Below are 26,324 nucleotides of genomic sequence, written 5' to 3'. Positions count from 1 at the left end.
AAAACTAAATATGTCAAAACATCCATGCATCAACAGTGGTTATTTATGGACAATAATATTGGGATGATTTTTATTTTTTTATACATTCATTTTCTGAATTTTGTACCATGCATGTATACTAACTTCATAATGAATTTAGAAGCAGCATAAGAGATGGGTGAATCCTAGTAGAAAAGCCATGCGTTGGGAAAGAAGAAGTATAGGAAGAAAGAGACTGAAATATATGAAAAGCTGCCGTGCAGATCAGTTGTATCTGATGATGCCATTTAAATGTGTATGGTTAGAGCCAGTGTGTACAATTAGATAGAATTAAATGGAAAGCAATTTAAGCTCAAATATGGAGGAGAATTTAATGGTGTTCCAAAAGAGAAAATTTTGAGTTCTCCAACACTGAGAATGTACAGCTAGGTTCAATCATTCCTCAGCTGGGGCTATAATGGGTGATTTAGAGACCAGGAAGTTTCTGGAGAAGATAATTTTTTTAATGTAAAATACTGTAAAATCTTCCCAAGAAAATTGTTCTTTAAAAACTCTGATGAGGCGCTGGCTGGTTGGCTTAGTGGTAGAGCGTTGGCCCGGCATATGGAAGTCCTGAATTCAGTTCCCGGCCAGGGCACACAGGAGAGGCACCCATCTGCTTCTCCACCCCTCCCCCTCTCCTTCCTCTCTGTCTCTCTCTTCCCCTCCTACAGCCAAGGTTTCATTGGAGCAAAGATGGCCTGGGCGCTGCGGATGGCTCTGTGGCCTCTGCCTCAGGCACTAGAATGGCTCTGGTTGCAACAGAGAAATGCCCCAGATGGGCAGAGCATCGCCCCCTGGTGGGCATGCCAGGTGGATCCCGGTCGGGTGCATGCGGGAGCCTGTCTCTCTGCCTCCCTGCTTCTCACTTCAGAAAAATAAAATAATAATAATAATAATAAATAGAAGTTCCGCTGCCTCCACATTTCATCGGTCTCCATTTCTATAGATTTCCTTGGCGGTTGAATTACATCATTCTCTCTACATCTTCAACTTGCCCTGAACCTGCTGTGCTATGTTCTATTTTTGAGTGTCTTTTTTTCCTATTAACTTGAGTATGATTTTCTATTTTGATTTACTGAATAATTGACTGAGGAACCATAGTATGCATGTGTGTGAAAATTAACTTACATCAACTTGTTAGAGTTACAGTCTTTTTATATTTCATTTGGCCAAAATTATGTGTATCCAAGTACCAAGTAGAGTGGGAAGCAATTTGTTCATTGGTTGTTTGTTTGTTTTACCATTTCCCCCACATTTCTGATTTACCAGAGGCATGAAATTATAACGAACACTGAAGCAAAGAATGATCGACATTTTCCCCACTGCTGAGAAGAAATTGATTTAGAATAAAATAGGTAAATAAGAAAATATTCTGATGTGGGGCTGACTTTTTCTCCTTCCCCTCCCCCTTTTCCCTTTCCCGTTTTTATTCTAGCTTTGCAACCCTGTTTGCTGATCTGAAAGAAAGACAGGAAGAGCTAGGCATTGATAACTTCGGTGTCTCTATCACGACGATGGACGAGGTCTTCTTCAGGTGAGCGACAAGGGACGCGGAAAACAGGAACCTGAAACGGGGAAAGGAACCCGTCTTCGTTCTTTTCCCTAAACTCAACCAGACTTTCAGATTCACACACTGGAAGCTTTCAGAGGTGTGTGGGTGGGGCCTCGAGTCATTTCTTCCGCAATAAGAACGTTGAAAAAAATATGACCACCATCACTTTTTATAAAGGAATGTGTAGTTTAGCTTACTCAAAGTAGGCATTAGACCTTAACCTTGAACTTGAATGAGTTCGACACTCCTGTTTATTTCCCTGTTTTTCTCGCGTTCCAGTGGTCGGACGGCAGTCCTGGCACAGGTGTTCCGGTCCCACTATTCTCCCGTGGTGACCACGGCTGTTTTCTCTAAGGCTCCTACCAGCCTCAGCACACGAGGGAGGCGTCCAAACTGGGGGTTGTGACCCACATTCTCCACACAGGTTGTCTCGGGATCAAGTCTAAGTGAAACGCTTGGTACTTTTCTTTTCACTGCAGGGTCAGTGAAATGGCCGAGTCACAGACAGATGTCCTGCCGGTCCAACCTCCGTCTCTTTCTCTGAGTGACTTCTCACTCAAAAACCAAAACAGGAATATGTCCAGAAACGAGAGAGCCAGTTCCCCCCCAGCGAAGGAAAGCCCCGCTGTTACCTTCAATGCCGGGGTAAGCACTTGGACTGAAAGCCCGATGTGTGTTCGATTGGGGCACAAGAGGCACTTTCTTAAAGACTTGCACGAAAGGAGTATGGAATTCTCAGCCACGGCCAACCCAACCGTACATGGAGAAGCCTGTACCGTGCGTGACCTGGTTAATTTCCTAAGGCAGAGGTGAATTCCTCGAAACCATCTCAACTGTTCATTGCTCGGTCATTTTGTTTTCTGTTTTTGGAATTCTTTATTATTATTATTATTATTATTATTATTATTACTTTAACTGATAACCTAGAAATGTGTTAGTTCATTGAAACTGGAATGAGCTGGAGTGATTAGGATTCCTAAAAGGATCAAGCATGCACACTACTTGAACGCTTTGTGGTGGGCAGTGATAGTATTGATACATATGAAATGGTTCTCTAATCAGTATGAGTCTCAGCACGGGACGTCCCTGAGTTCCCTGGGAGTTCCGCCATGCCCCTTCTCTAAAACACCCTGGTTTTCTTGACTTGCTGAAGTCTGAGGAAAATCATCTGGTTGAGATCCTATGTAATGTTATTTATATATCGAAAGCCAGAACTTAAAATATTTTAGGTGACACCATATAGCAGAAGTCCGAACACTTTTTCTTATGGAAGGAAATGATACACGTTGTAAGGCTTGGTTGGCCAGGTGGTCTCAGTTGTGACCACTCAGTCCTGTCCTTGAACCCAGAAGCAACCACAGACACTACAGAAATAAAGGGGCATAGCTGTGCTGACCCCTGTGTTATACAGACAGAAGGCGGGGCACAGTCTTGTGCATTGTGGTACTGGGTATAGATTCTATCCCGAGGGTTTAGAAATGTGATGTATCTCTTCCGTGGGACTCCGGAGTGGTCATCCTAGTCCTTTCCAGATGTGGATGACCTGCTTCGGTCTGTGGACATTGTCGTGATGTTCTGTTTCTCTCCCTTTCCTTCAGTGCTCTCTCTACCACCAGCAGTTCCGTGCCCTGTTCCTGAAGAGGGCCATATTCAGTTGGCGTAACTGGAAGCTCGTTTTGCTGCAGATGTTGGCGTTTCTGGGTTCGCTTACCTTTCTGCAAAAGGTGGATGACCTTTTGTTTAGTGACGGCGATGAGATGGCCAGACAAATGGAGTTGGATCAGTATGGCCACACCGTTGTGCCTCTGTCTATTTCTGGGGATCCTCAAGTGACTCTGGTTTTCTTACAGCATCTTAAGAGTATGCTCGATCCTGACAAACACACAATTAAGGAAGTGCAAGGTAAGGCTTAATTTTTATTTTATTTATTTATTTTTTTTTTCTTTCATTTTTCTGAAGCTGGAAACAGGGAGAGACAGTCAGACAGACTCCCGCATGCGCCCGACCAGGATCCACCCGGCACGCCCACCAGGGGCGACGCTCTCCCCACCAGGGGGCGATGCTCTGCCCATCCTGGGTGTCGCCATGTTGCAACCAGAGCCACTCTAGTGCCTGAGGCAGAGGCCACAGAGCCATCCCCAGCGCCCGGGCCATCTTTGCTCCAATGGAGCCTTGGCTGCGGGAGGGGAAGAGAGAGACAGAGAGGAAGGAGAGGGGGAGGGGTGGAGAAGCAAATGGGCACTTCTCCTGTGTGCCCTGGCCGGGAACCGAACCCAGGTCCTCCGCACGCTAGGCCGACGCTCTACCGCTGAGCCAACCGGCCAGGGCAAGGCTTAATTTTTTTTTTAAAAAAAAGGGTTCTTAGATGAAGATCTGGCTGTGTGACTTGTAAAGAAGAATCTTAACTGTATAGGTAGCTACCTCCTCCTCCCGTTAGTCACCAATTTTATAGCGGCAGCTCAGACTCAAAACATACCCTCTCTAAGGCTGCTAGCCTCAAAACAAGATGGAGGCACTTTGGCTGTGGGTTGCCTACACGACACTTGTTCCTTCAAGTAAAAAAAAAAAAAAAAAAAGTGCCAATATACATATTATCATGAAATAAAGAATGAGGGGTTTTTTTTTAAAAAAACTATCTAATCAGAATGTAATCTATCACATGAATCTAGACCTTACAGAATGAAATGGTGGTGGTCCCAAGCTGTTTCTTCATCTCCTGTATCTTCTCCACCATTCATGTTGTCATTATTATTATTAAATCTTTTAATTGATTGTGTTAACATGGGTTCAAGTGCCCACTTAATATAACATCCTCATCCCCAACAATGTGCCCTCAGTATACTCCATTTGCCCCCCCCAACCCTAACTCCTTCCCCCCTCCCTCTGGGATTTTCTGTCCTGTTTTCTGTATCTGTGTTACGTATATATAATTTCACTAATCCCTTCACCTTCTCTGATCCCACCCCCTCATCCCCCTTCCCTCCGAGAGCTGTCCCTCCGGTCCCCGTGACCCAGCCTCTGCCTCTATTCCGTTCCTCAGTTCACATTGTTCATTGGATTCCTCAAATGAGTGAGGTCATATATTTGTCTTTCTCTGCCTGGCTTATTTCACTTAGCATAATAGTTTCCAGGTCCATCCATGTTGTTGCCAAAGGTAAGATTTCCTTCTTTTTCACGGCCGTGTAGTATTCCATTGTGTATATGTACCACAGCTTTTTAATCCACTCGTCCACTGATGGACACTTGGGCTGTTTCCAGATCTTGGCTATTGTGAACAATGCTGCAATAAACATGGAGGTACATATCTTCTTTTGAATTAGTGTTTTGGGATTCTTAGGATATATTTCTAAAAGTGGGATAACTGGGTCATAAGGCAGTTTTATCTTTAATTTTTTGAGGAAATGCCTTACTGTTCTTCCACAGTGGCTGCACCAGTCTGCATTCCCATCAGTAGTGCAGGAGGGTTCCCTTTGCTCCACACCCTCGCCAGCACTTACAGTGTGTTGATTTGTCAATGAGCGCCATTCTGACTGGTGTGAAGTGGTATCTCACTGTGGTTTTACTTTGCAGTTCTCTGATGGTTAGTAATGTTGAACATTTTTCCATATGCCTATATCCTACCTGTGTGTGAAATCAAATAGCTCTTAGCTTTTTCTGATTTACTTATGTTTTGAGGAAGTAGTTTAATTTCATCTTGTCCAAGTTGTATGTGTGGAATTGTTCACAGTATTCTTTTATTATCCTTTTGATATCTCAGTACCTGTAATCATTTCCCATGTCATTGTGAATATTATTTTTTTTATAAATTTTTATTAATTTTAATGGGGTGACATCAATAAACCAGGGTATGTATGTTCAAAGAAAACATGTCCAGGTTATCTTGTCATTCAATTCTGTTGCATACCCATCACCCAAAGTCAGATTGTCCTCCGTCACCTTCTATCTAGTTTTCTTTGTGCCCCTCCCCCCCTTTCCCTCTCCCTCCCTCTCCTCCCCCCCCTAACCACCACACTCTTGTCCACATCTCTTAGTCTCGGTTTTATGTCCCACCTATGTACGGAATCATGCAGTTCTTAGTTTTTTCTGATTTACATATTTTACTCTGTATCATGTTATCAAGATCCAACCATTTTGTTGTAAATGATCCGATGTTATTTCTTACGGCTGAGTAGTATTACTGATTAATGTTTTCTCTCTTGTTCCCCATCCTTTTTGACATTGTGATGTTGACTTGTTTTTTTCCTAATTAACTTGTCTTCTAGTTTCCTGTTTACTCTTCATTTGTATCTAACCTGCTATGAGTTGTTTATTGAATTCTTTTTTTTTTAATTAAAATATTCTTTAATTCCACCATCTAGAAAAATATCGAATTCTTACTTGTAATTGATGTCTCTTTTCAATGGTAACACAAACATTTATTCTTTCTATGGATCCAGTTGTCTGGTGAATTCCCTATTTCTAATGCCTAGTTTGCCTGTAGAGCTATATCTATTATCTCTGCTTTTTTTTTTGTTCTATTTTTTGTTTTACCTAAACATTTCCTAATTGAATGCCAGATATTGTGTGTGAAAAGGGTGAATAATTGGCATGAGGTTATTTCTGAGAAGGTTTAATTTCCAAGGGGAGCAATAAGATTATGGGAAGGGGGCGAATCCCAGCAGGAGTGGAAGGGATTTGATAACTGGGTTGAATGTGTCTAAGAACCCATCGATTTCTTACACAGTCTTACTCCTAAGGTAAAGAAAGCCTGTGGTGAGCCCCACGGAGAGCTGGAGCACTTACTGAAAGGCACCACCACCATTAATAATAAATCTAAAGTGCTTGGAAGGAATAAAGCACATGGAATGTTTGTCTCACTTCAATGCATTTCCATTCCTTCCAAGGTCTTGGGCCCCAAATGTTGATGGCTTTCCTAAGATATAGAATACCTTCCAATAGATGATTTGTCATTTTTTTATCCTGCTTTTTAATTGTCACGCAGGGAGGTTTGGTCTGCTGTAAAATAACCAATAAACACTGTAAGTGAAAGTATTTATTCACAGCTCAATTTAAGACAAACAAGTAAGCGTAAAGAGTCTACCAGGGGTCTCCAAACTTTTTACACAGGAGGCCAGTTCACTGTCCCTCAGACCATTGGAGGGCTGCCAAATACAGTGGTGCTTTCACTGACCACCAATGAAAGAGGTGCCCCTTCCAGAAGTGCAGTGGGGGCTGGATAAATGGCCTCAGGGGGCCGCATTGCGGCCCGCGGGCCGTAGTTTGGGGATGCCTGGATGCCACCTGTGTTTTCTCAGTGACGTCAGAATTTAAGTTGCAGGCACAGAAATAAGAGAACTTTGAATCGAACAATCCAGGGCTTCAGGAAGATGGCAGACGTTTGAAATGATCATTATCAGAAAACTGAAAGGGAAAAATCCAAACAAGTAAAATTAGTTGTTCTTCTTTCCTAACACATACTGTCGATAGACCTATAATATTATGGATAAACCGACCAATATTGTATCGTTATCCTAGGTGACCTACTGCAGTACTTGATGGAAAGTGAAGATTGTATTTACGCATGCATTGTGGCATTTTCCATCGAGGTGAAGAACGATGAAATAATACTCACGGGTTTGTTCAACAATCAAGCCTACCACTCACCGTCCCTGGCCCTGGCCATCCTAGACAACATTCTTTACAAGTCACTTTCTGGCCCTAACGCCTCCCTCACGGTCTTGAATAAACCCCAGCCACTTCCCGTTCCTGAGGAACACAGTGAAACGTACGTTGCTCTTTTTTTTATTAGAGTAGAATTTTACCCTCTCAATGTGTTTCTTCTGCTCTGATTATATCTGTAAGATTTAAAACTAGCTTTTTTTAAAAAATAAAATGAAATAAAAATTTGTATTTTCTGCTGTGTTGATGTTTTGATCTATCTACTTTTGTTTTTTTCTCCTGTAGGTTGTCAGACGGATACCAGGTGGCCATCAACACACACTTCGGCATGGCTCTTTTTATCAGTAGCTTTTGTCTCCTGACAGTGACGGAAAGGGTCTCCAAGGCAAAGCACATCCAGTTTGTCTGCGGGGCCTCTGTTCTCGCCTACTGGTTCTCAGCTCTGCTGTGGGATCTCCTCATCTTCTTCGTCGCCTGCTTCTTACTGCTAGTAAGTGCTTGTTTACCTTCGGTGCCTCATAGAAATATCGTGAGGGCTCATGTGCAAAATGTCTATTCTCCAACTATACAGTAAACCTAATTCTGCCACTAAACTATCTTTGCTCATTCTCTTAGAAAACAAATTGCATTGTGTGTAAATTTTAACCAAGAGCCTGACCAGGCGGTGGCGCAGTGGATAGAGCGTCGGACTGGGATGCGGAGGACCCAGGTTCGAGATCCCGGAGTCGCCGGCTTGAGCGCGGGCTCATCCGGTTTGAACAAAAAGCTCACCAGCTTGGACCCAAGGTCGCTAGCTTGAGCAAGGAGTTACTCAGTCTGCTGAAGGCCCGCGGTCAAGGCACATATGAGAAAGCAATCAGTGAACAACTAAGGTGTCGCAACCAAAAACTGATGATTGATGCTTCTCATCTCTCTCCGTTCCTGTCTGTCTGTCCCTGTCTATCCCTCTATCTGATTCTCTGTCTCTGTAAAAAAAAAAAAAATTAACCAAGAGGTATGATAAAGAAAATATTTGAAATCATTATTTATAGTAGCTTGATGAGCAAATTATGACCCCCTGCTCCCCCCCAAAAAATTCATATGTTTAAGTCTAGCCACCAGTGTCTCAAAATGTAACTATATTTAAAGACAGGACCTTCAAAGAGGTGATTATGTTAAAATGAAGCAGTTTAGGTGGCTCCTAATTTAATCTGACTGGTATCCTTTTTGAGAAGAAGAAATCTGGGCCCTGACAGGTTGGCTTAGTAGTAGAGAGTCATCCTGGCGTGTCCCAGGTTCAATTCCCAGTCAGGGCACAAATGTGCTTCTCCACACTTCCTCCTCCTCCTCCTCCTCCTCCTCCTCCTCCTCCTCCTCAGGGCACAAATGTGCTTCTCCACACTTCCTCCTCCTCCTCCTCCTCCTCCTCCTCCTCCTCCTCCTCCCTCTCTTCCCCTCATGCAGCCATGGCTTGAATGGTTTGAGCAAGTTGGCCCCAGGCATTAAGAATGGCTCTATGGCCTCCACTTCAGGTTCTGAGATGGCTCAGTTGCCAAGCAACAGAGTACTGGCCCCAGATGGGCAGAGCATGGCCCTAGAGGGGGCTTCTGTGGTAGACCCCCGTTGGGGCACACGCGGGAGTCTATCTCTCTGCCTCCCTGCCTCCCACTTCACAGGAAGGGAGGGAGGGAGGGAGGGAGGGAGGGAGGGAGGGAGGAAGGAAGGAAGGAAGGAAGGAAGGAAGGAAGGAAGGAAGGAAGGAAGGAGATATTTGAACACACAAACACACATCAGGGGCGTGCAAACAGCAAGCAAAGACCGTGTGAAGACACAGCAAAAAGATGGACATTTGAAAGCCAAGAACAGCGCTCTAAGGAGAACCAGCCCTGTCATGATATTGGTCTTCCAGCCTCCAAAACTGTGAGAAAATAAATTTCTGTTGTTTACGCCAACCAGTTCATGCTATTTTATTCCGGAAGCCCTAACAAGCCAATACAATAATCGAACTCTGGAATCCATCCATTATCCATAAAAAGAAAAATAGAGAAATGAATGGGGACACTAAGGGGGACATTATAAGGCAATGATAAGGAGTGAAGTAGAGCTTGTCCAGGCAGGGGCGCAGTGGATAGAGCGTCAGACTAGGATGCAGAGGATCCAGGTTCGAAACCCTGAGGTTGCTGACTCGAGCACAGGCTCTTTCTTCTAGCTTGAGTCTGGGCTCGCCAACTTAAGCGCGGGGTTGCCGACTTGAGGGTGGGATCATAGACATGACCCCGTGGTCACTAGCTTGAGCTCTAAATTGCTTGCTTGAGCAAGGGGTCACTTTCTCCGCTGTAGCTTCCCTGGTCAAGGCACATATGAGAAAACAATCAATAAACAGCTAAGGTGCTGCAATGAGGAATTGATGCTTCTCATCTCTCTCCCTTCCTGTCTGCCTGTCCCTGTCTGTCCCTCTCTCTGTCTCTCTCTCTCTGTCTGTCTCAAAAAAAGTGAAAGAGAATTATATCCAGAAACGTAGATAGCTCTCACAATGCTGAGTGACAGAAGTCGGCTATGAGTGGATACATATTATAGTTATGTTCATAAAATGTTCAAACTACAGACACTACCATGCAGTATGTCCTCACTTCATGTCATCAGTAGGTTCTGGAACTTCAAGCCCAATGACATAATAACAAAACCGGTTTTACCTTAGACTAGTTGATGTAAACCGTGGTTAAGTTCCTGTAATATCAATGTTACAATGAAAATATTGAGCAAAATGACATCATTGAGGACCTGCTGCACTCTATGTTAATATTCAGGGATGTATGCTTATGTGCTCACACTGTTAAAAAACACAAAAAAGCCCGACCTGTGGTGGCGCAGTGGATAGTCGACCTGGAATGCTGAGGTTGCCGGTTCAAAACTGGGCTTGCCCAGTCAAGGCACATATGGGAGTTGATGCTTCCTGCTCCTCCCCCCTTCTCTCTCTCTCTTTCTCTCTAAAAATGAATAAATAAAAGTTTAACAAAATAAATACAAAGAAAAATTTTATGGTAAAAATTGCAATAGTGGTTTTTTTATAGGAGTTAAAGTAATTCACAATAGATTTCTTAGGTACTGGCTACTGTGGTAGTTGCCCACAGGGTTATTTTGCAATGATTCATTGTGATAATTCATTTATGTCTTATGTACTGTTTCAGGTGTGTGTTAAATTTCATAACAAAGAGGTTACATTTTCCATTGGAACAACTTACTTGCAAGTTCATTTAAGAATTAATTTGGGTAGAATCTACATATTTACATATGCATAGGGTTGTGGGGTTGTTTTTATTTGTTTTTGTTTTGTTTTGTTTTGCTTTTTTGTATGTTTTGTTTTGTTTTTACCAGAACAGAGTATATTGCTTTTCCAAGAAGGTATGTAACTTCTATTTATTTATTTACTTACTTATTTTTCATTGAATTTATTGGAGTGACACTGGTTTGCAAAATTATACAGGTCTCAAGTGCATAATTCAACAACACATGTTCTGTACCCTATATTGTGTGTTCAACCCCCCAACATCAAATCTCTGTTCATCACCATTTATCCTCCTCATACCTTCCTCCACTTTCTTCCATCACTGTCACCGCACTGCTGTCCATGTTCATGGGTATTTTCACTTTTTGGTCTATCTTTGCTCAATCCCTTCACCCCCTTCTCCTTGCCTAAGTTCCCTAACAACTGTTAGCCTGCTGTCTGTGAGCCGGTGAGATTGTCACTGGCACTCCTTTCAGTTGGGAGAAGGAAAGAGATTTATTGCACGTTCCTGCAGGAATGGGCAGTATCAGCTGCAGTGGAGCCCGGTGACCTGGGAAGGGACACAAAGCACAGAGGTGCAGCCAACGTTGTCTAGCAGTCAGCCTTTCAGACAAAGAAACAAAGAGATGGAGCTTAGACACCTCCCCACACCCACCCAGAGCTTGCCTCAGCTCACCCTTCCTGTTGGGTAACAGAGCACATAGTCTGCAAATGGAGAACTGGTGCTACAGAAACACCTCTTTCCCTGAGTAACAGGCGCACTCTGCTACTAAATCCCATATCAAATGGAGGTACAGGTGAGATGCTACAAAGGTCCAATAGTTGCCGTTGCTGGTAGAGCAAAGCAACAAAGGAGGCGATGAGCTCCCCCAGCTCATTCCACTGCCGATGCTGTCAGGCTGCGGGGGAACAGCACTGGGATGTTGTGGATTTGGAGACCCATTGCCCACCACATTCCCTGCCAAGGTGGTCCCCAGGGATGGGGGTGGTACATCACAGGAGAGATGTCCACCTTCTCAGAAATCATAAGCCATTTTCACCACCCCACAGCGATTTGAAAAGCCAGAGAAGTGCAAGAGAGATAAGAAAAAATATTTCAATTAAGTGTTACCTACTGTATATATAAAAAAAGACTTTTATCAGTCTCCTAGAGAAGTGCCACTGATACATAGATGCTGAGATAGAGAAGGAATCCATCTAATACCATGAAAGACCAAGGTAATGAGTCCACTCAGAAAGAAAATTTAAAATATTCAGGAAATAAACATAAAGACATGGAATTGTGTTATTTAAATGACACAGAATTCAAGATTGCAGTTGTAAAACAAAAAACTCAGCAATGTAAGATAGTACAGGTGGGCAGTTTAATGAACTCAGAAAAAAAATCAACATAAAATGAATACTTCGCTAAAGAGATTGCAACTTAAAAAAAAAACAAATAGAAATTCTGGTTATAATATCTCAACAAAAGAGATAAAGAATGAATGAGTGAGCATAGAAAATAGAGCTGACCAGATTAAGGAAAGAATTAGTAATACTGAAGTTAAAAAGTAATGCACAAAGAAAAGAATTTGAGCATAAAAAAGATGAAAGAACTCTACAAGAACTATCCCACTCCATTAGGAAGAGAAATATAAAAGTAACAGGTATACTAGAAGAAGAAAAGGGAGATAAGGGAATGGAGAGCCAATTCAAACAAATAGTGGATGGAAATTTCTCAAACCTACGGGAGGAGCTATATCTTCAAACCGAAGAAACAGACAGAACAACTAATTACCTCAACCCAAAAAGATCTTCTCCAAGGCATATTGTACTAAAACTTTCTTTTTTTTTTTTTTTTTTTTTTTTGTATTTTTGTGAAGCTGGAAACAGGGAGGCAGTCAGACAGACTCCCGCATGCACCCGACCGGGATCCACCCAGCACACCCATCAGGGGGCGATGCTCTGCCCATCCGGGGCATCGCTCTGTCATGACCAGAGCCACTCTAGCGCCTGGGGCAGAGGTCAAGAAGCCATCCTCAGTGCCCGGGCCATCTTTTGCTCTAATGGAGCCTTGGCTGCGGGAGGGGAAGAGAGAGAGAGGAAGGAGAGGGGGGGGTGGAGAAGCAGATGGGTGCCTCTCCTGTGTGCCCTGGCCGGGAATTGAACCCGGGACTTCTGCATGCCAGGCCGATGCTCTACCACTGAACCAACTGGCCAGGGCCAAACTTTCAAAAATTATGACACAAAAAGAATTCTCAAGGCAGCCCAGGAAAAAAAACATAGCATATAAAGGAAATCCCATTTGGTTATCATAAGATTTTTCAGCAGAAACTTTATAAGCTAGAAGAGAGTGGAACCAAATGTTCAAACCAAGAAATTACCAGCCAAGAATAGTATCCAATTGTAAAAGGAATTGTTTTTTTGAGTTCATTTTCTGAAGTTGCATCACTGGCGTATAGAAAAGCAATAGACTTCTGTATATTGATATTGTATCCTGTTATGTTACTGTATTGGTTTATTGCAGGGGTCCCCAAACTTTTTACACAGAGAGCCAATTCACTGTCCCTCAGACCATTGGAGGGCCGCCACATACAGTGCTCCTCTCACTGACCACCAGTGAAAGAGGTGCCCCTTCTGGAAGTGCGGCGGGGGGCCAGATAAATGGCCTCAGTGGGGCCACATGCGGCCTGTGGGCTGTAGTTTGGGGACACCTGGTTTATTGTTTCTAATCTTTTTTTTTTTTTTTTTTTTTTTGGTGGAGTCTGTAGGGTTTACTATATACAGGATTGTGTCATCTGCAAAAAGTGATACCTTTACTACTTCTTTCCCGATATGGATGCCTTTTATTTCTTTCTCTTGCCTGATCACTCTGGCTGACACTTCCAGAACTATGTTGAATAAGAGTGGAGAGAGTGGGAAGACCCGTCTCTTGTTCTGACTTTCTCTGCATGTTTTGCCTTGAATCATTTTTGCACTCGGTGGTCGCTTGCCTTTAAAAATCTCTGTACCCTGTGTGTCTCAGGGGGTGTTGAAATTCTGCCAGCTGGATGTGTACCTCACAGACTACCACTTCCTGGACACCATGCTGATCTTCCTGCTGTATGGCTGGTCTGCCGTCCCCCTCATGTACCTGCTGAGCTTCCTGTTTTCCAAAAGCACATCTGCCTACATCAGACTCGTGTTGTTCAACTACCTGTCGGGCATTTTCACTCTCTTCACAGACACCACATTTCAACACGGTAAGTGTAAGGGCTACCTAAGATGCCTCCCTCCCCAGAACACAGCAGTGAGTCAGTAACCAAGCACATGAAGTTCTAGGTTTTGGAGAAAATCCTGTGAACTTGATAGAAGTCGTACAGATTACTCTGAGCACCTGCGATATACCACACTCGAGGTTTGTTTTTTGAGTGGGGACTTTTCATGTTGACGCGACGGGACTGAGTCTGGGCAGAGAGGCACATACAACAAAGGTTTAATCGCTCTATCCAAAATCGGAGTTAAGAGGGGCTGGGTCTTCATGATAAAGATGAGCAAAAATTAATGCCTCGATAGCACACAACAAGGAAATTTACAAAGTTTGAATTTGGCACTGGAATAGAAGTAGTGATCTCCCTTCGGAATCTGTAACCACCAGCAAGTACCCATGTAGGTTTGTTTCCTGAAATCGTAGTATGTGTGTAAGCCAAACAATAATCCTAATACTGATAACCTGATCGCTTATTTTAAGAAACCTTAGTTGATTGTGCCCTCAGGTGAGTGGCACAGTTATACCCAATTCCCAGACTTCAAAGTATTCCCACAGGTATATTATCTAGAGAACTTGCGATCAGGTTAAAAGAACAAAGGGGGGGGGGGGCGCGGAAGACCTGAAGAGCAAGTGCAAGCAGAAACCACAAACTATAGAATCAGAAAACAAATATACAATAGAGAATACCAATAGCCCCACTACCCAGCAGCTGGAAAGGTTAATAATAAAATTGAGGTAAATATTAGGTTCAAAATGTATATAGCATATATTTGTTACACATTGGCAAATAAGAGGATATGATAAACAATGTTAAGGCAACAAACTAACTAAGGCCTTCAAACAAATTGTTATGTGTCTAGAAAAAAAATGAAATTCACTAAATATGATTTAAGAAGCATTAGAAAATTCAAATCACTTTATAAGAATTCGAGTAGTTAATAGTTTAAATTATCTGCTGGTGAATTCTGGATTTTCTCCCGACTAATACAGAAAAGAACAAGATTACATTTCCAACCCTTTCTATGAGATGAACAAAAGTCTCATGCCATAAAAATTATAACATCATCATGAACTAATTTTACTCAGGAACATTGATTCAAAAAATTCTAAACAAAATATTAGCAAACTGAATCTAAGAAGGTTGCTTTTAGATTAGAAAATTTATAAATAAAATTTCCATTTGAGTGGGTTAATGGCAGATGCTTAAGGGTCTCAGTAGATGCAGAAAAAAATCGATTGTACATGATGAAGTGTTTTTTAGGAAATAGGATTAGGAGGGGAAGTGCTCAACTGTAGAAAGGGCAACATTCTATAACAAATATAATACTTAATTACTCATTAAAAGTATTTCCTTTAAAATTGAAGAGCTGGCTGAGACTGCTATTTTGCCACTTCTATGGAACATGACCCATTAGGTCTTCATCAGCTATATGATGTCAAAGAGTAAATAAAACAGATGCAGAGTGGAAAGAAAGAAACTAACATTACCTAAAAATGCTACAAATCTGAGGGACTGTTACTGAAGTCTGTAAACCAGGCGCTGGGGCCAGCCCAGCGAGCACAGAAAATATGCCCTCACTAAGATTCTCTAGAGGAACGGCGTTCCATCCGCATACACCTAGATGACCACATTTGGTTTAGAGTAGTTTACAGTTGAGTTGATTCATATACTGTTCTGAACAGCCAATGCCTATTCCAAAGTGGATGCTCATTATTTTTTAATAACATTTCTTATTGTCAGTTTTAACCTTCTCCTATCCCCAAAGAGTCATTCATCTTTTTTTTTTTCCAGATGTGTTTCTCTTTCTCATCTTAAGATTTTTCTCTATTCTTTGGAGGTGGGAAGGATAGTCATGATTACTTTTGCTACAGGGTCAGCCCAAAAGATATCAGACCATATCTGTACGGTGTCATATGGTAGCCACTAGTCACATGTGGCTATTGAGACAAATTTAAGCTTATTGAAATTAAACACAATTTAAAATTCACTTCCAGAACCACACTAGCCACAGTTCAATTGCTCACTAGCCATATATACATATATATATGCATATATATTATATTCAAATATAAGCATATATATTAGTGCAACCATAGAGCTCTTTCATAATCATGAGAAGCTATGTAAGATAGTACTGCTGTATAAAATTAGTGCCATTTTTTTTGGTATCTGTTCAAGTGGACAATATCCAGAATCCTTTGATCTGGATCAACTATTTGTCTCTATATCAAATTAAGATCTGCACCGGACAGAATTGATATGACTTTGGCACTTGAGATTCTTTTTAATGCTTGGTCATCTCTTCTTGTTCAAAGTGTCTTAAGTGAACTTTCTGTTTAGACCAGCCTTCTCTCGTCTTCCCCAAAGAAAAACCTGACTTTATTATCAACATTCTACAATGGCCATGCATATCTCCAGAAATTCAGTCTCTAATTATTTTTCATATTAAGTACATTTTGGAGAGATAGCAGTTAACCCATCAACTGGTTTCTCTGAAGGTTTTTCTACTCTCAACTATGCCATAATTTTTCTATCCATTTCCTACTGTTGAATTCTAGGGTGGATCTCCTACCTTTACCCACCACCCCCTACTCAATCGATTAGGTTTATAAATGTGGAAAAAAATAGACAGTAGTTGTTTCCTGTTCATAGCGGGTGCCAGGAATACTTGTCAGGGGGACACCCATTTCATCAAAAATATTTTTGAGAATACCAACACAGCCCATCGTTAGCTATCAACTGAAACAAACGTACTGGGTAATTGGTGTTCTTCAAGTATAAGCATCTGGTTTTTAGTTCCCTGAGCTTGGTTTGAACATAAATTGGGGGATGTGTGGTCCTGGAGAGAGTTCATTTCCTATAACGAAACCCAATCTTATCTTTTTTTTAGGAGTTCACCATAGCATGTCCAATGCCACCAGGACCTTCATACTGAAATCATTACTGATCTTCCCCAATTACAACCTGGCAAAATGCATTGGTGATTATTTTGCCTTTTACAAGAGGCAAGAATGGTGCTCCAGAAAACTGTATGCTGCCTTCTTCGATTGCAATAAAAAAAGTAAGTATCTTGGATGGACCAATGTCGCTAGGAAATGAAGTCTCAGGCTTAGCCCATGAGAGATGTGCAAAATCTGTCCTTATTTTAAAGGAGAAAGTCAGACCATGTGTTTGGGACATAGGCCAATTTACAAGGCTGGGGGGGGGGGATAACTTTGTAAGTATAATAAAGCCTCAAAAGCAAATCCAAAATAGGTTTAAAGTTGTCATTGGATGTGGAATTAAGAGCTACTAACAATCAACCTCTGAGTATATTTACATACGTTATTCTAAGTCTTAACCAACTTAGGCTATCTTTATTTTAATTTTATTTTTATTTAGAATCTGTTTTTTAGAAATTCAATTTAATGGAGTGACACTGATCAGTAAGAGCACCCAGGTTTCAGGCGAACATCTTTATAAGCTATCTTTTTACAATATATTCATTCTGAGGAAACTTCCCATGTCTGTCTCACATAGCTCTCATGAGCCAAAACTGGGATCCAAAGCTTGTGTTATTTCATTACGTGATGCACAAATGGGAAACATTCCAGGAGAAGGCTTCATATTGTAGTTGTGTTATGTTTACTTATGTCCCCACCACCACCACAGTCACCATTCAGAATCAAACACTTATCTGCATAGAACTTATTTGAAGGAATGGATGAAATTTATTCCCCTGTGTCTAATATAGTATCTGGCACATACAGGAACTCAAATTTTCTTTCAAACACAGTGGTACCTTGAGATACAGACAGACCCACGTACGATATTTTTTTAAGATACGAGCTGCGACTCGGTCCATATTTTTGTTCGAGATCCAAGCAAAATTCCGAGATACGAGTCGTGATTCAGGAAGCTGCCGCTAGTTGGCGAGTTGGCGCACGGGTCCAGTGTCGGCAGTTTGATATACAAGTTGACTGACTTATGAGCTCGGTTACAGAACGAATTAAATTTGTATCTCAAGGTGCCACTGTAAATAAGTACAGGTTAGGAAAGTAGTGTTTGGGAGATACAGTGAAGTACAATGGAGAAAAGAGCCAGAAATAAAAGTGAGAGGAAGAAGAGCAGTATTGTATTTCTCCTCCTCTCAGTTTGGAGAAGAAGAGGAAAAAAGAAAAGAAACGAGAGAGATCCCAATTAAACAACCTAACATCACATCAGAGAAAAAAATAGAAAAAGACCAAAGGCAACCCAAAGTCAGAAGAAGGAAGAAAAAAGTAAAACTTAGTGCAGAACTAAATGAAATGGAGAATAAAAAGCAGTACAAAAATGAATACAGCCCTGGCCGGTTGGCTCAGTGGTAGAGCGTCGGCCTGGCATGCAGAAGTCCCGGGTTCGATTCCCGGCCAGGGCACACAGGAGACGCCCATCTGCTTCTCCACCCCTCCCCCTCTCCTTCCTCTCTGTCTCTGTCTTCCCCTCCCGCAGCCAAGGCTACACTGGAGCAAAGTTGGCCCGGGAGCTGGGGATGGCTCCTTGGCCTCTGCCCCAGGCGCTAGAGTGGCTCTGGTCGCAACAGAGTGACACCCCAGAGGGGCAGAGTGTCGCCCCCTGGCAGCCATGCCGGGTGGATCCCCGTCAGGCACATGCGGGAGTCTGTCTGACTGTCTCTCCCTGTTTCCAGCTTCAGAAAAAAAAAAATGAATACAACACTACTTCTTTGAAAAGATTAATAAAATTGACAAACCCCAGCCTAGACTCACTAAGGAAAAAACATAAGGACTTATATAAACAAAACACAAAGTGAAAGAGAAGAAATTACTATACACTACATAGATATACAAAGGATCATACTAGAATATTATGAAAGATTATATGCTACCAAATTCAGCCATCTAGAAGAAATGGATAAATTCCCAGGACTATACAGTTTTTTTCTAGACTGAGTTATGAAGACGTGGAAAACCTAAATAGACCCATAAGTGAGGAGAAAATAGAAACAACTACCAAAAACCTCCTTAAAAAATGAAAGTCCAAGCCTGACCAGGCAGTGGCACAGTGGATAGAGCATCGAACTGGGACGCAGAGGACCCGGGTTCGAGACCCCAATGTTGCCAGCTTGAGCATGGGCTCATCGGGTTTGAGCAAGGCTCACCAGCTTGAGACTAAGGTCACTGGCTCGAGCAAGGGGTCACTCAGTCTGCTGTAGCCCCCTGGTCAAGGCACATATGAGAAATCAATCGACAACTAAGGAACTGCAATGAAGAATTGATGTTTCTCATCTCTCTCCTTTCCTGTCTGTCTGTCCCTTTCTCTGACTCTTTCTGTCTCTGCCACACATATACAGAAAAAAAAGAAAGTCCAGGACCAGATGGTTATACTAATCAATTCTACCAAACATTCAAAGAAGATTTGGTACCTATCCTTCTCAAAGTCTTTTTAAAAATTAAAGAAGAAGCCATACTCCTTAACACATTTTATAACACCAACATAACCCTCACACCAAAATTTGGCGAGGACAACACAAAAAAAGAAAACTACAGACCAATATCTCTAATAAATACAAATGGAAAAATCCTAAACAAAATACTGGAAATCAAATACAACAATACATTGAAAAATAATATATCAAGATCAAGTGAGATTCATTCCAGGAGCACTAAGATGGTTCAACATACGTAAATCAAGCAATGTAATACACCACATCAACAAAACAAACAGCGAAAATCATGTGATCCTATCAGTAGATACAGAAAGGCATTTGGTAAGATAGAACATCCATTTATGTTGAAAAACACTCAATAAAATGTGTATAGAAGGAAAGTACCTCAAGGTCATATATGACAAGCCATCAGCTAATATCATACTAAATGGTGAAACAAATTAGGCTTTTTCTCTAAAATCAGGGATAAGACAAGGCTGCCCACTCTCTCCACTCTTATTCAACATAGTACTGGAAGGTTTAGCCAGAGCAATGAGGCAAGAGAAAGAAAGAAAAGACATCCATATCAGAAAAGAAGAAGTAAAGGTATCGCTTTTTGGATGACTTGATCTTGAATATAGAAAAGCCCAAAGACTCCACCAAAAAACTATCTGAAACAATAAACCAATACAGTAAAGTCACAGGATACAAATTCAGTATATAATATACAAAAGTCTATTGCTTTCCTATATGTAATGACAAGATATCGGAAAATGAACTTAGAAAAAACAATTCCTTTTACAATTGCAACAAAAAGATAAAATACTAAGAAGAAATTTAACAAAGGATGCGAAGGACCTATATACTAAAAACTACAAATTGTTGTTAGCAATTGAAAAAGACACAATGAAATGGAAAAAATGTCCATGTGTATAGATCAAAAGAATCAACATAGTTAAAATGGCCACATTACTCAAAGCAATATACAAATTTAATGTAATCCTGAATAAAATCCCAATGTCAATTTTTAAAGAAACAGAACAAAAAAATCACCAGGTTCATATGGAACCATAAAAAAACACTGAATAGCCAAAGCGATCCTGAGAAAAAAGAATGAAGCCAGAGGTATCACACTACCTGACTTCAAATTATTCTATAGAGCCACAATAATCAAAAGAGCATGGTATTGGCAGATTTAAACAGGCATATAGAACAATGGAACAGAATCGAGAGCCCGGAAATAAAACCATGTATATATGAACAAATATTTTTCAGCAAAGAAGCCAAAAACACAAAATGGAGAAAAGAAAGCCTCTTCAATAAACGGTGCTTGGAAAATTGGAAAGCCACATGCAAAAGAATGAGACATGAATCCAGTTTGTCTCCCTGCACAAGAATTATTTCAAAGTAGATCAAAGACCTGAATATAAGATCTGAAACAAATACATAGAAAAAATCATAAATACTAAACTCATGGACCTTGGCCATAGAGAACAATTTATAAATTTGACCCCAAAGGCAAGGGAAGTAAAGGCAAAAATAAATGAATGGGACTGTATCAAAGTAAAAAGCTTCTTCACAGAAAAAGAAACTGACAACGAAACAGAATGACAGCCAACCAGATGGGAGATGATATTTGCAAACAACAGCTCCGATAAGGGGATAATATTCAAAATATATAAAGACCTCACAAAGCTCAGCAACAAACAAAGAAATAACCCAGTTAAAAAATGGGAGAGGATGTATACAGACACATCTCCCAAGAAGACACACACGTGGCTAATAGATATATGAAAATATGCTCATATTCGTTAGCTATTACAGAAGTGCAAATCAAAACTACAATGAGATACCACCTCACACCTGTTAGATTGGCTGTTATCAACAAGTCAGGTTAATAACAAGTGTTGGAGAGGCTGTGGAGAAAAAGAAACCCTCATTCACTGCTTTGGAAATGTAAACTGGTACACTCATTATGGAGGAAAGTATGATGGTTCCTCAAAAAATTAAGGGAAAAACTACCAGATGACTCAGTAATTTCTTTACTGAGTATCTACTGAAAAAATAAAAAAGATTAGTACATAAAGACACATGCACCACCATGTTCATTGCAGCATTGTTCACAGTGGCCAAGACATGGAAACAACCAACGGGTCCCTCGATAGAGGACTGGATAAAGAAGAGGTGGTACGTGTATACAGTGGAGTACCACTCAAGCCATGAGAAATAATGACATATTGCCATTTACAACAACGTGGATGGACTTTGTGAGCATTATACTGAGTGAAATAAATCAGTAAAAGCAAAGAACTGTATGATTTCATACATGGGTGGGATATAAAACTGAGACTCATGGACATACATCAAAGTGAAGTGGTTCCCTGGGGAAGGGGGACATGGAGGAAGAGTGGGGGGAAGGAGTAAAGAGGGAGAAACAGAAGGTGATGGAAAATGATCTGACTTTGGGTGATGGGCACACAACATAATCCACAGTTCCGATGCTATAGGAACGTTCACCTACAACCTAAGTACTCTATGGATTAATGTCACCCTGTTAATTTTAATTTTCTAAATTAAATTTTTTAAAGAAAGGAGCATTTATAATTCTCTTTTAACAGGAATTCTGTGCATATTATTCACTTTCTTCTCGAGAAACTTCAATAAGTGTCAGAAAATGATCATTTTTACCATTTTACAACATAGTGTTATCAGCCTTGGCCGGTTGCATCAGGGGTAGAACATCGGCCAGGCATGTAGCTGTCCCAGGTTCAATTCCCAATCAGGGCACACAGGAGAAGCAGCCACCTGCTTCCCCACCCCCCTCCCACTTCTCTCTCTAATTATCAAGTTAATATTTTACACTTCTGAAAGGACTTCAGGCATATTTTTCATAACCTGTCATAATTAGTAAACATACAAATGAATATGTTAACTAGTCATAGACTTACTTGATTACCATAGAGTATACTCATGACGATCAGTTTTCAAATTTTATTATTTGTTATTAAGTGGGATTTGTGCAGCAGAACGATCACTTCTCACGCTCTACTTCTCAGCTTTCGCCTAACATTTTATTTTATCCTATAATTCTTTTTATTTGTCCTTTCCTTAGGCCTTGGTTACTGTGTCAGTACCCCGCAGTAAGATCCCTCTTCCTCTCTCTGTCTCTCTCTCTCCATTTCCCACGGTCAGATACAACGAAGTCTGTTTACTCTTTTGAAGAGGAAATGATTGGAAAGTATCTGGTTATGATGAGCATCATAGGCCTTATTTACCTTCTCTTGGTTTTCTTTTGGGAGACGACTTTGTGGAAACTAAGAACATTTCTCAATCAGTACGTTTACTTTGGCCTCTATAAGGCGTACAGGAAGGTGAGTAATCAAGCGTGGACCTGAAGAATCACTTATGAAAATGGGACATCAGGCATAGAGAGCAGTGCCTTCATTCTTCAGGGGAGAGAGTGGCTCTGGGGCAGGCGCTGCCCCTCTCTGTGGGAAGCAGGATCTGGGAGGCTGGAAGTCCACACTCTGGTTTTCTCTGTCTCTGGGCTGAGTGCGGGCTGTAGGCAGACCACAGAGACACTGGCCATGACACCCCTTGTTCTCTCACCACACTGGTTTGGTATCGCTCTCTCTGCCCCTCAATCTCACTTACTTCCTCCTGGCAGAAGGAGACCCAGTCACTCTGGGCTTCTTTCTCTGTAGCCCCGTCAGACAAAACCCAGACAGCCCAAGCTTTTTCTCTCTCCATAGCCCTGGCAGAGAAAAGAAAAACAAACAAATACCCAGTCACTCTGAGCTTCCCTCCTCTCCAGAGCCCCAGTGGATGAAATCCCAAACCATCCAGCCCTGTGTCCTCTCCAGAGCTGACCGCGAGTGCGTCTTATCTTCCTCCTCCCTTCTCAATTCTTCCCCCCCCTTTAGTCCATTCGGTGCACGGATCTTTCAGGCAAGCCCGTGAGCCCAGCTGGGGTGGCTGCACTGCGTTATAGCTGCTCAACTTGTTGACAGTTCAAGGGGAGAAATCGGGATGTCTTCCACATGGCCATTACTCTGATGTCATCCAGTCTCTTTCTGAGACTATCCTTTAGTTTACGTTTCGTGAAGCCATCCAAGTCTAGACTAGAGAGCCCTTAAAGAGCCACCGCTTCTGTGATTTGTGTCTTAAACATACAGAAAAAATTGTCTGAGGAGTTATCTGGAGAATGTGAAGATGAAGATGTAGAAAATGAAAGAAAGAAAATCCTGGGGCAACCTCGGGAGTGGCTAAGTTACACAGTGCTTATTAAGGAACTCACAAAGGTAACATCATTCCCTGGCCAACATAAGTTGGATTTATTCCTGCTTAAAAGCATGTCATTGGTGCCCAGGGCTCATTGTAGTTCTGTGAGATCTATGTGTATTTCCCCAGCGTAACAGAAGAATTTTTGGAAAACTGATGTTAGTGGTTGCTGGGTGTTTGGGGTATTTATTGTACTTGACCTACAAATATTCTTTTACTATATATTTTTTAAAAAGATATATTTTAAGTGTCCAGTCACTTTGGCTGTGAAAAATATCTCCATTACGATACAAAGAGGGGAATGCTTTGGATTGCTTGGATTCAACGGAGCTGGGAAAACTTCTACCTTCCAAATTCTGAGTGGAGAACAGACCGCTACCTCGGGACATGTGTTCATTGATAACTCTTGCATCACTGAGGACATCCAAAAGGTCAGACTCTATTACTGTGTGACATGTAAGAAGCATCGTGTCAGGTGACATGAGGGAGGACAGGTGACAGGTGGATGGCTGGAGAGAACAGATAAGAATCATGGGCAGGCATTGATATGGATACTGTTAACTCGGGAGAGTCTGAAGAGGGAGATACATTTGTCAAAATAAATTTTATTAATTTTAATGGGGTGACATCAATAAACCAGGGTACATATGTTCAAAGAAAACATGTCCAGGTTATCTTGTCATTCAATTATGTTGCATACCCATCACCCAAAGTCAGATTGTCCTCTGTCACCTTCTATCTAGTTTTCTTTGTGTCCCTCTCTCTCCTCCTTCCCCTCTCCCTCCCTCTCCCCCCCCCCACATAACCACCACACTCTTGTCCATGTCTCTTAGTCTCGTTTTTATGTCCCACCTATGTATGGAATCATGCAGTTCTTGGTTTTTCTGATTTACTTATTTCACTCCATATAATGTTATCAAGATCCCACCATTTTGCTGTAAATGATCCGATGTCATCATTTCTTATGGCTGAGTAGGAGATCCAGTATTCCATAGTGTATATGTGCCACATCTTCTTTATCCAGTCATCTATTGAAGGGCTTTTTGGTTGTTTCCATGTCTTGGCCACTGTGAACAATGCTGCAATGAACATGGGCCTACATGTGTCTTTACATATCAATGTCTCTGAGTTTTGGGGGTATATACCCAGTAAAGGGATTGCTGGGTCATAAAGTAGTTCTATTTTCAGTTTTTTGAGGAACCACCATACTTTCTTCCATAATGGTTGTACTACTTTACATTCCCACCAACAGTGTATGAGGGTTCCTTTTTCTCCACAGCCTCTCCAACATTTGCTATTACCTGTCTTGTTGATAATAGCTAATCTAACAGGTGTGAGGTGTTATCTCATTGTAGTTTTGATTTGCATTTCTCTAATAACTAATGAAGATGAGCATCTTTTCATATATCTGTTGGCCATTTGTATTTCTTCCTGGGAGAAGTGTCTGTTCATGACTTCTTCCCATTTTATTATTGGCTTGTTTGTTTGTTTGTTGTTGAGTTTGATGAGCTCTTTGTATATTTTGGATATTAGGCCCTTATCTGAACTGTTGTTTGAAAATATCATTTCCCATTTAGTACTTGGATGGGAAGGAAAATACATTTTTGAAGAGACAGTGAAGCATTAAGGGCAACATCTGAAACAAGAGTGTCTTTGTCTTTGTTGACACTATTAGAGGACAAGGTATGTTCCATGGGACATACGCCAAACAGGGTGCTGGAAGGAAGGAAGGATGGGCCAGAAGGAGAAGGTGACCTGTGATAGAGTGGTAGCCGAAGCCTTGCTGAACTCTTAGAGCTCAGGGACAGAAAAGCGTGTCTGAGAAGTCTTTAAGGTGAAGCAAGACCGCTGGCCTCTGTGTCCTTACAGAGCCCGTCATTGGCTGCACAGGCCACCTGAGAGTAAGAGCATCCCCTTGAAGAGAAACCAAGTGGGAAGGGACATTCAGGAAGGAGGAGATGGTCAAAGATGGCCAAACTCCAGGAGGTCCCAGGCAAGGGAGAGCCTGAACAGTGTCCGCGGACTTTAGGAAACAGAATTCACGGGTGAGGCTGGCGAGAACAGTTGCACGAGGGTTAGTTGGGTGGTGGAAATGGGGGCCTGAAATGCCGGTCTCATTCCTGGAATACGGCCATCATAAAATCAGAAGAGGGCACTGGGGGAGCCTGCATGCTGTCGGATACATTGTCTCCTCATCAGAGAAGGGGAGCTAAGAATTTGGATTATGTTTTGAAGAAAGTCATCTGTGAGGCAAACGGAAGAATTAGAGTTTACTCAGCGTTGTGAGAAGGAGACAGGAGATGTTTTATACATTGAACAATTTGATCACTAGACAAGAAGAAGTTGAAAAGAAACAGAGGAAGATGTAATACATGATGAAGGTGTGAGAGGAATCTCCCTAAATATCCCTATCCATTCTACTTCTCAGTCTCCTCGGGAGACGTAGGGTTCTGAATGGCAGAAAGAAGGCTAGATTGGGAACCAAAGAGATAGTCTATATAAAAAGTGTCCACTTTAAAAAGAGACCAGGCACGCAGGCAAATATAAATGATTTGCAATGACTACTTCAGTAAGTCTGGGGGAGCTTTTTCAATTTTCAGGGACTCTTTCTAAGGTGGCTGTTCTGAAATATGACTGATGGTGATCTTTTCATTTCCTCAGGCTTTAAAAATGTTTTGAAACACTGTTCATCTTATTGTAGTAATGTATACATTGACCAGTAATGTATACATTGGTATATAATGACCAGGTGGTGGTGCAATGGATAGAGCATCGAACAGGGATGCAGAGGACCCAGGTTGGAAACCCCGAGGTTGCCAGCTTGAGCACAGGCTCATCCGGCTTGAACTCGGAGTCGCCGGCTTGAGCATGGGATCATACACATGACCCCATGGTCACTAGCTTGAGCCCAAA

At 41.7% G+C, this 26,324-nt stretch overlaps 1 protein-coding gene across 1 annotated transcript in view; it reads left to right on the top strand.

The window, feature by feature from the left end:
* Positions 1-26,324, top strand: part of LOC136335756 (phospholipid-transporting ATPase ABCA3-like) — an 83,865-nt gene that overhangs the window by 45,646 nt on the left and 11,895 nt on the right. The window contains exons 17-26 of the mRNA XM_066276852.1: positions 1,457-1,555; positions 2,146-2,218; positions 3,172-3,475; positions 7,088-7,337; positions 7,517-7,721; positions 13,501-13,717; positions 16,617-16,787; positions 22,323-22,501; positions 23,306-23,431; positions 23,648-23,842. Coding sequence (XP_066132949.1) covers positions 1,457-1,555; positions 2,146-2,218; positions 3,172-3,475; positions 7,088-7,337; positions 7,517-7,721; positions 13,501-13,717; positions 16,617-16,787; positions 22,323-22,501; positions 23,306-23,431; positions 23,648-23,842 — 1,819 coding nt within the window. The remainder of the gene's footprint in view (positions 1-1,456; positions 1,556-2,145; positions 2,219-3,171; positions 3,476-7,087; positions 7,338-7,516; positions 7,722-13,500; positions 13,718-16,616; positions 16,788-22,322; positions 22,502-23,305; positions 23,432-23,647; positions 23,843-26,324) is intronic.

The sequence above is a fragment of the Saccopteryx bilineata genome, chromosome 4, assembly GCF_036850765.1.
Source record: "Saccopteryx bilineata isolate mSacBil1 chromosome 4, mSacBil1_pri_phased_curated, whole genome shotgun sequence".
In the NCBI taxonomy this organism is placed as follows: Eukaryota; Metazoa; Chordata; class Mammalia; order Chiroptera; family Emballonuridae; genus Saccopteryx; species Saccopteryx bilineata.
Note: the sequence above shows the minus strand (reverse complement) of the source record. Positions and strands in the feature narration are given on the sequence as shown.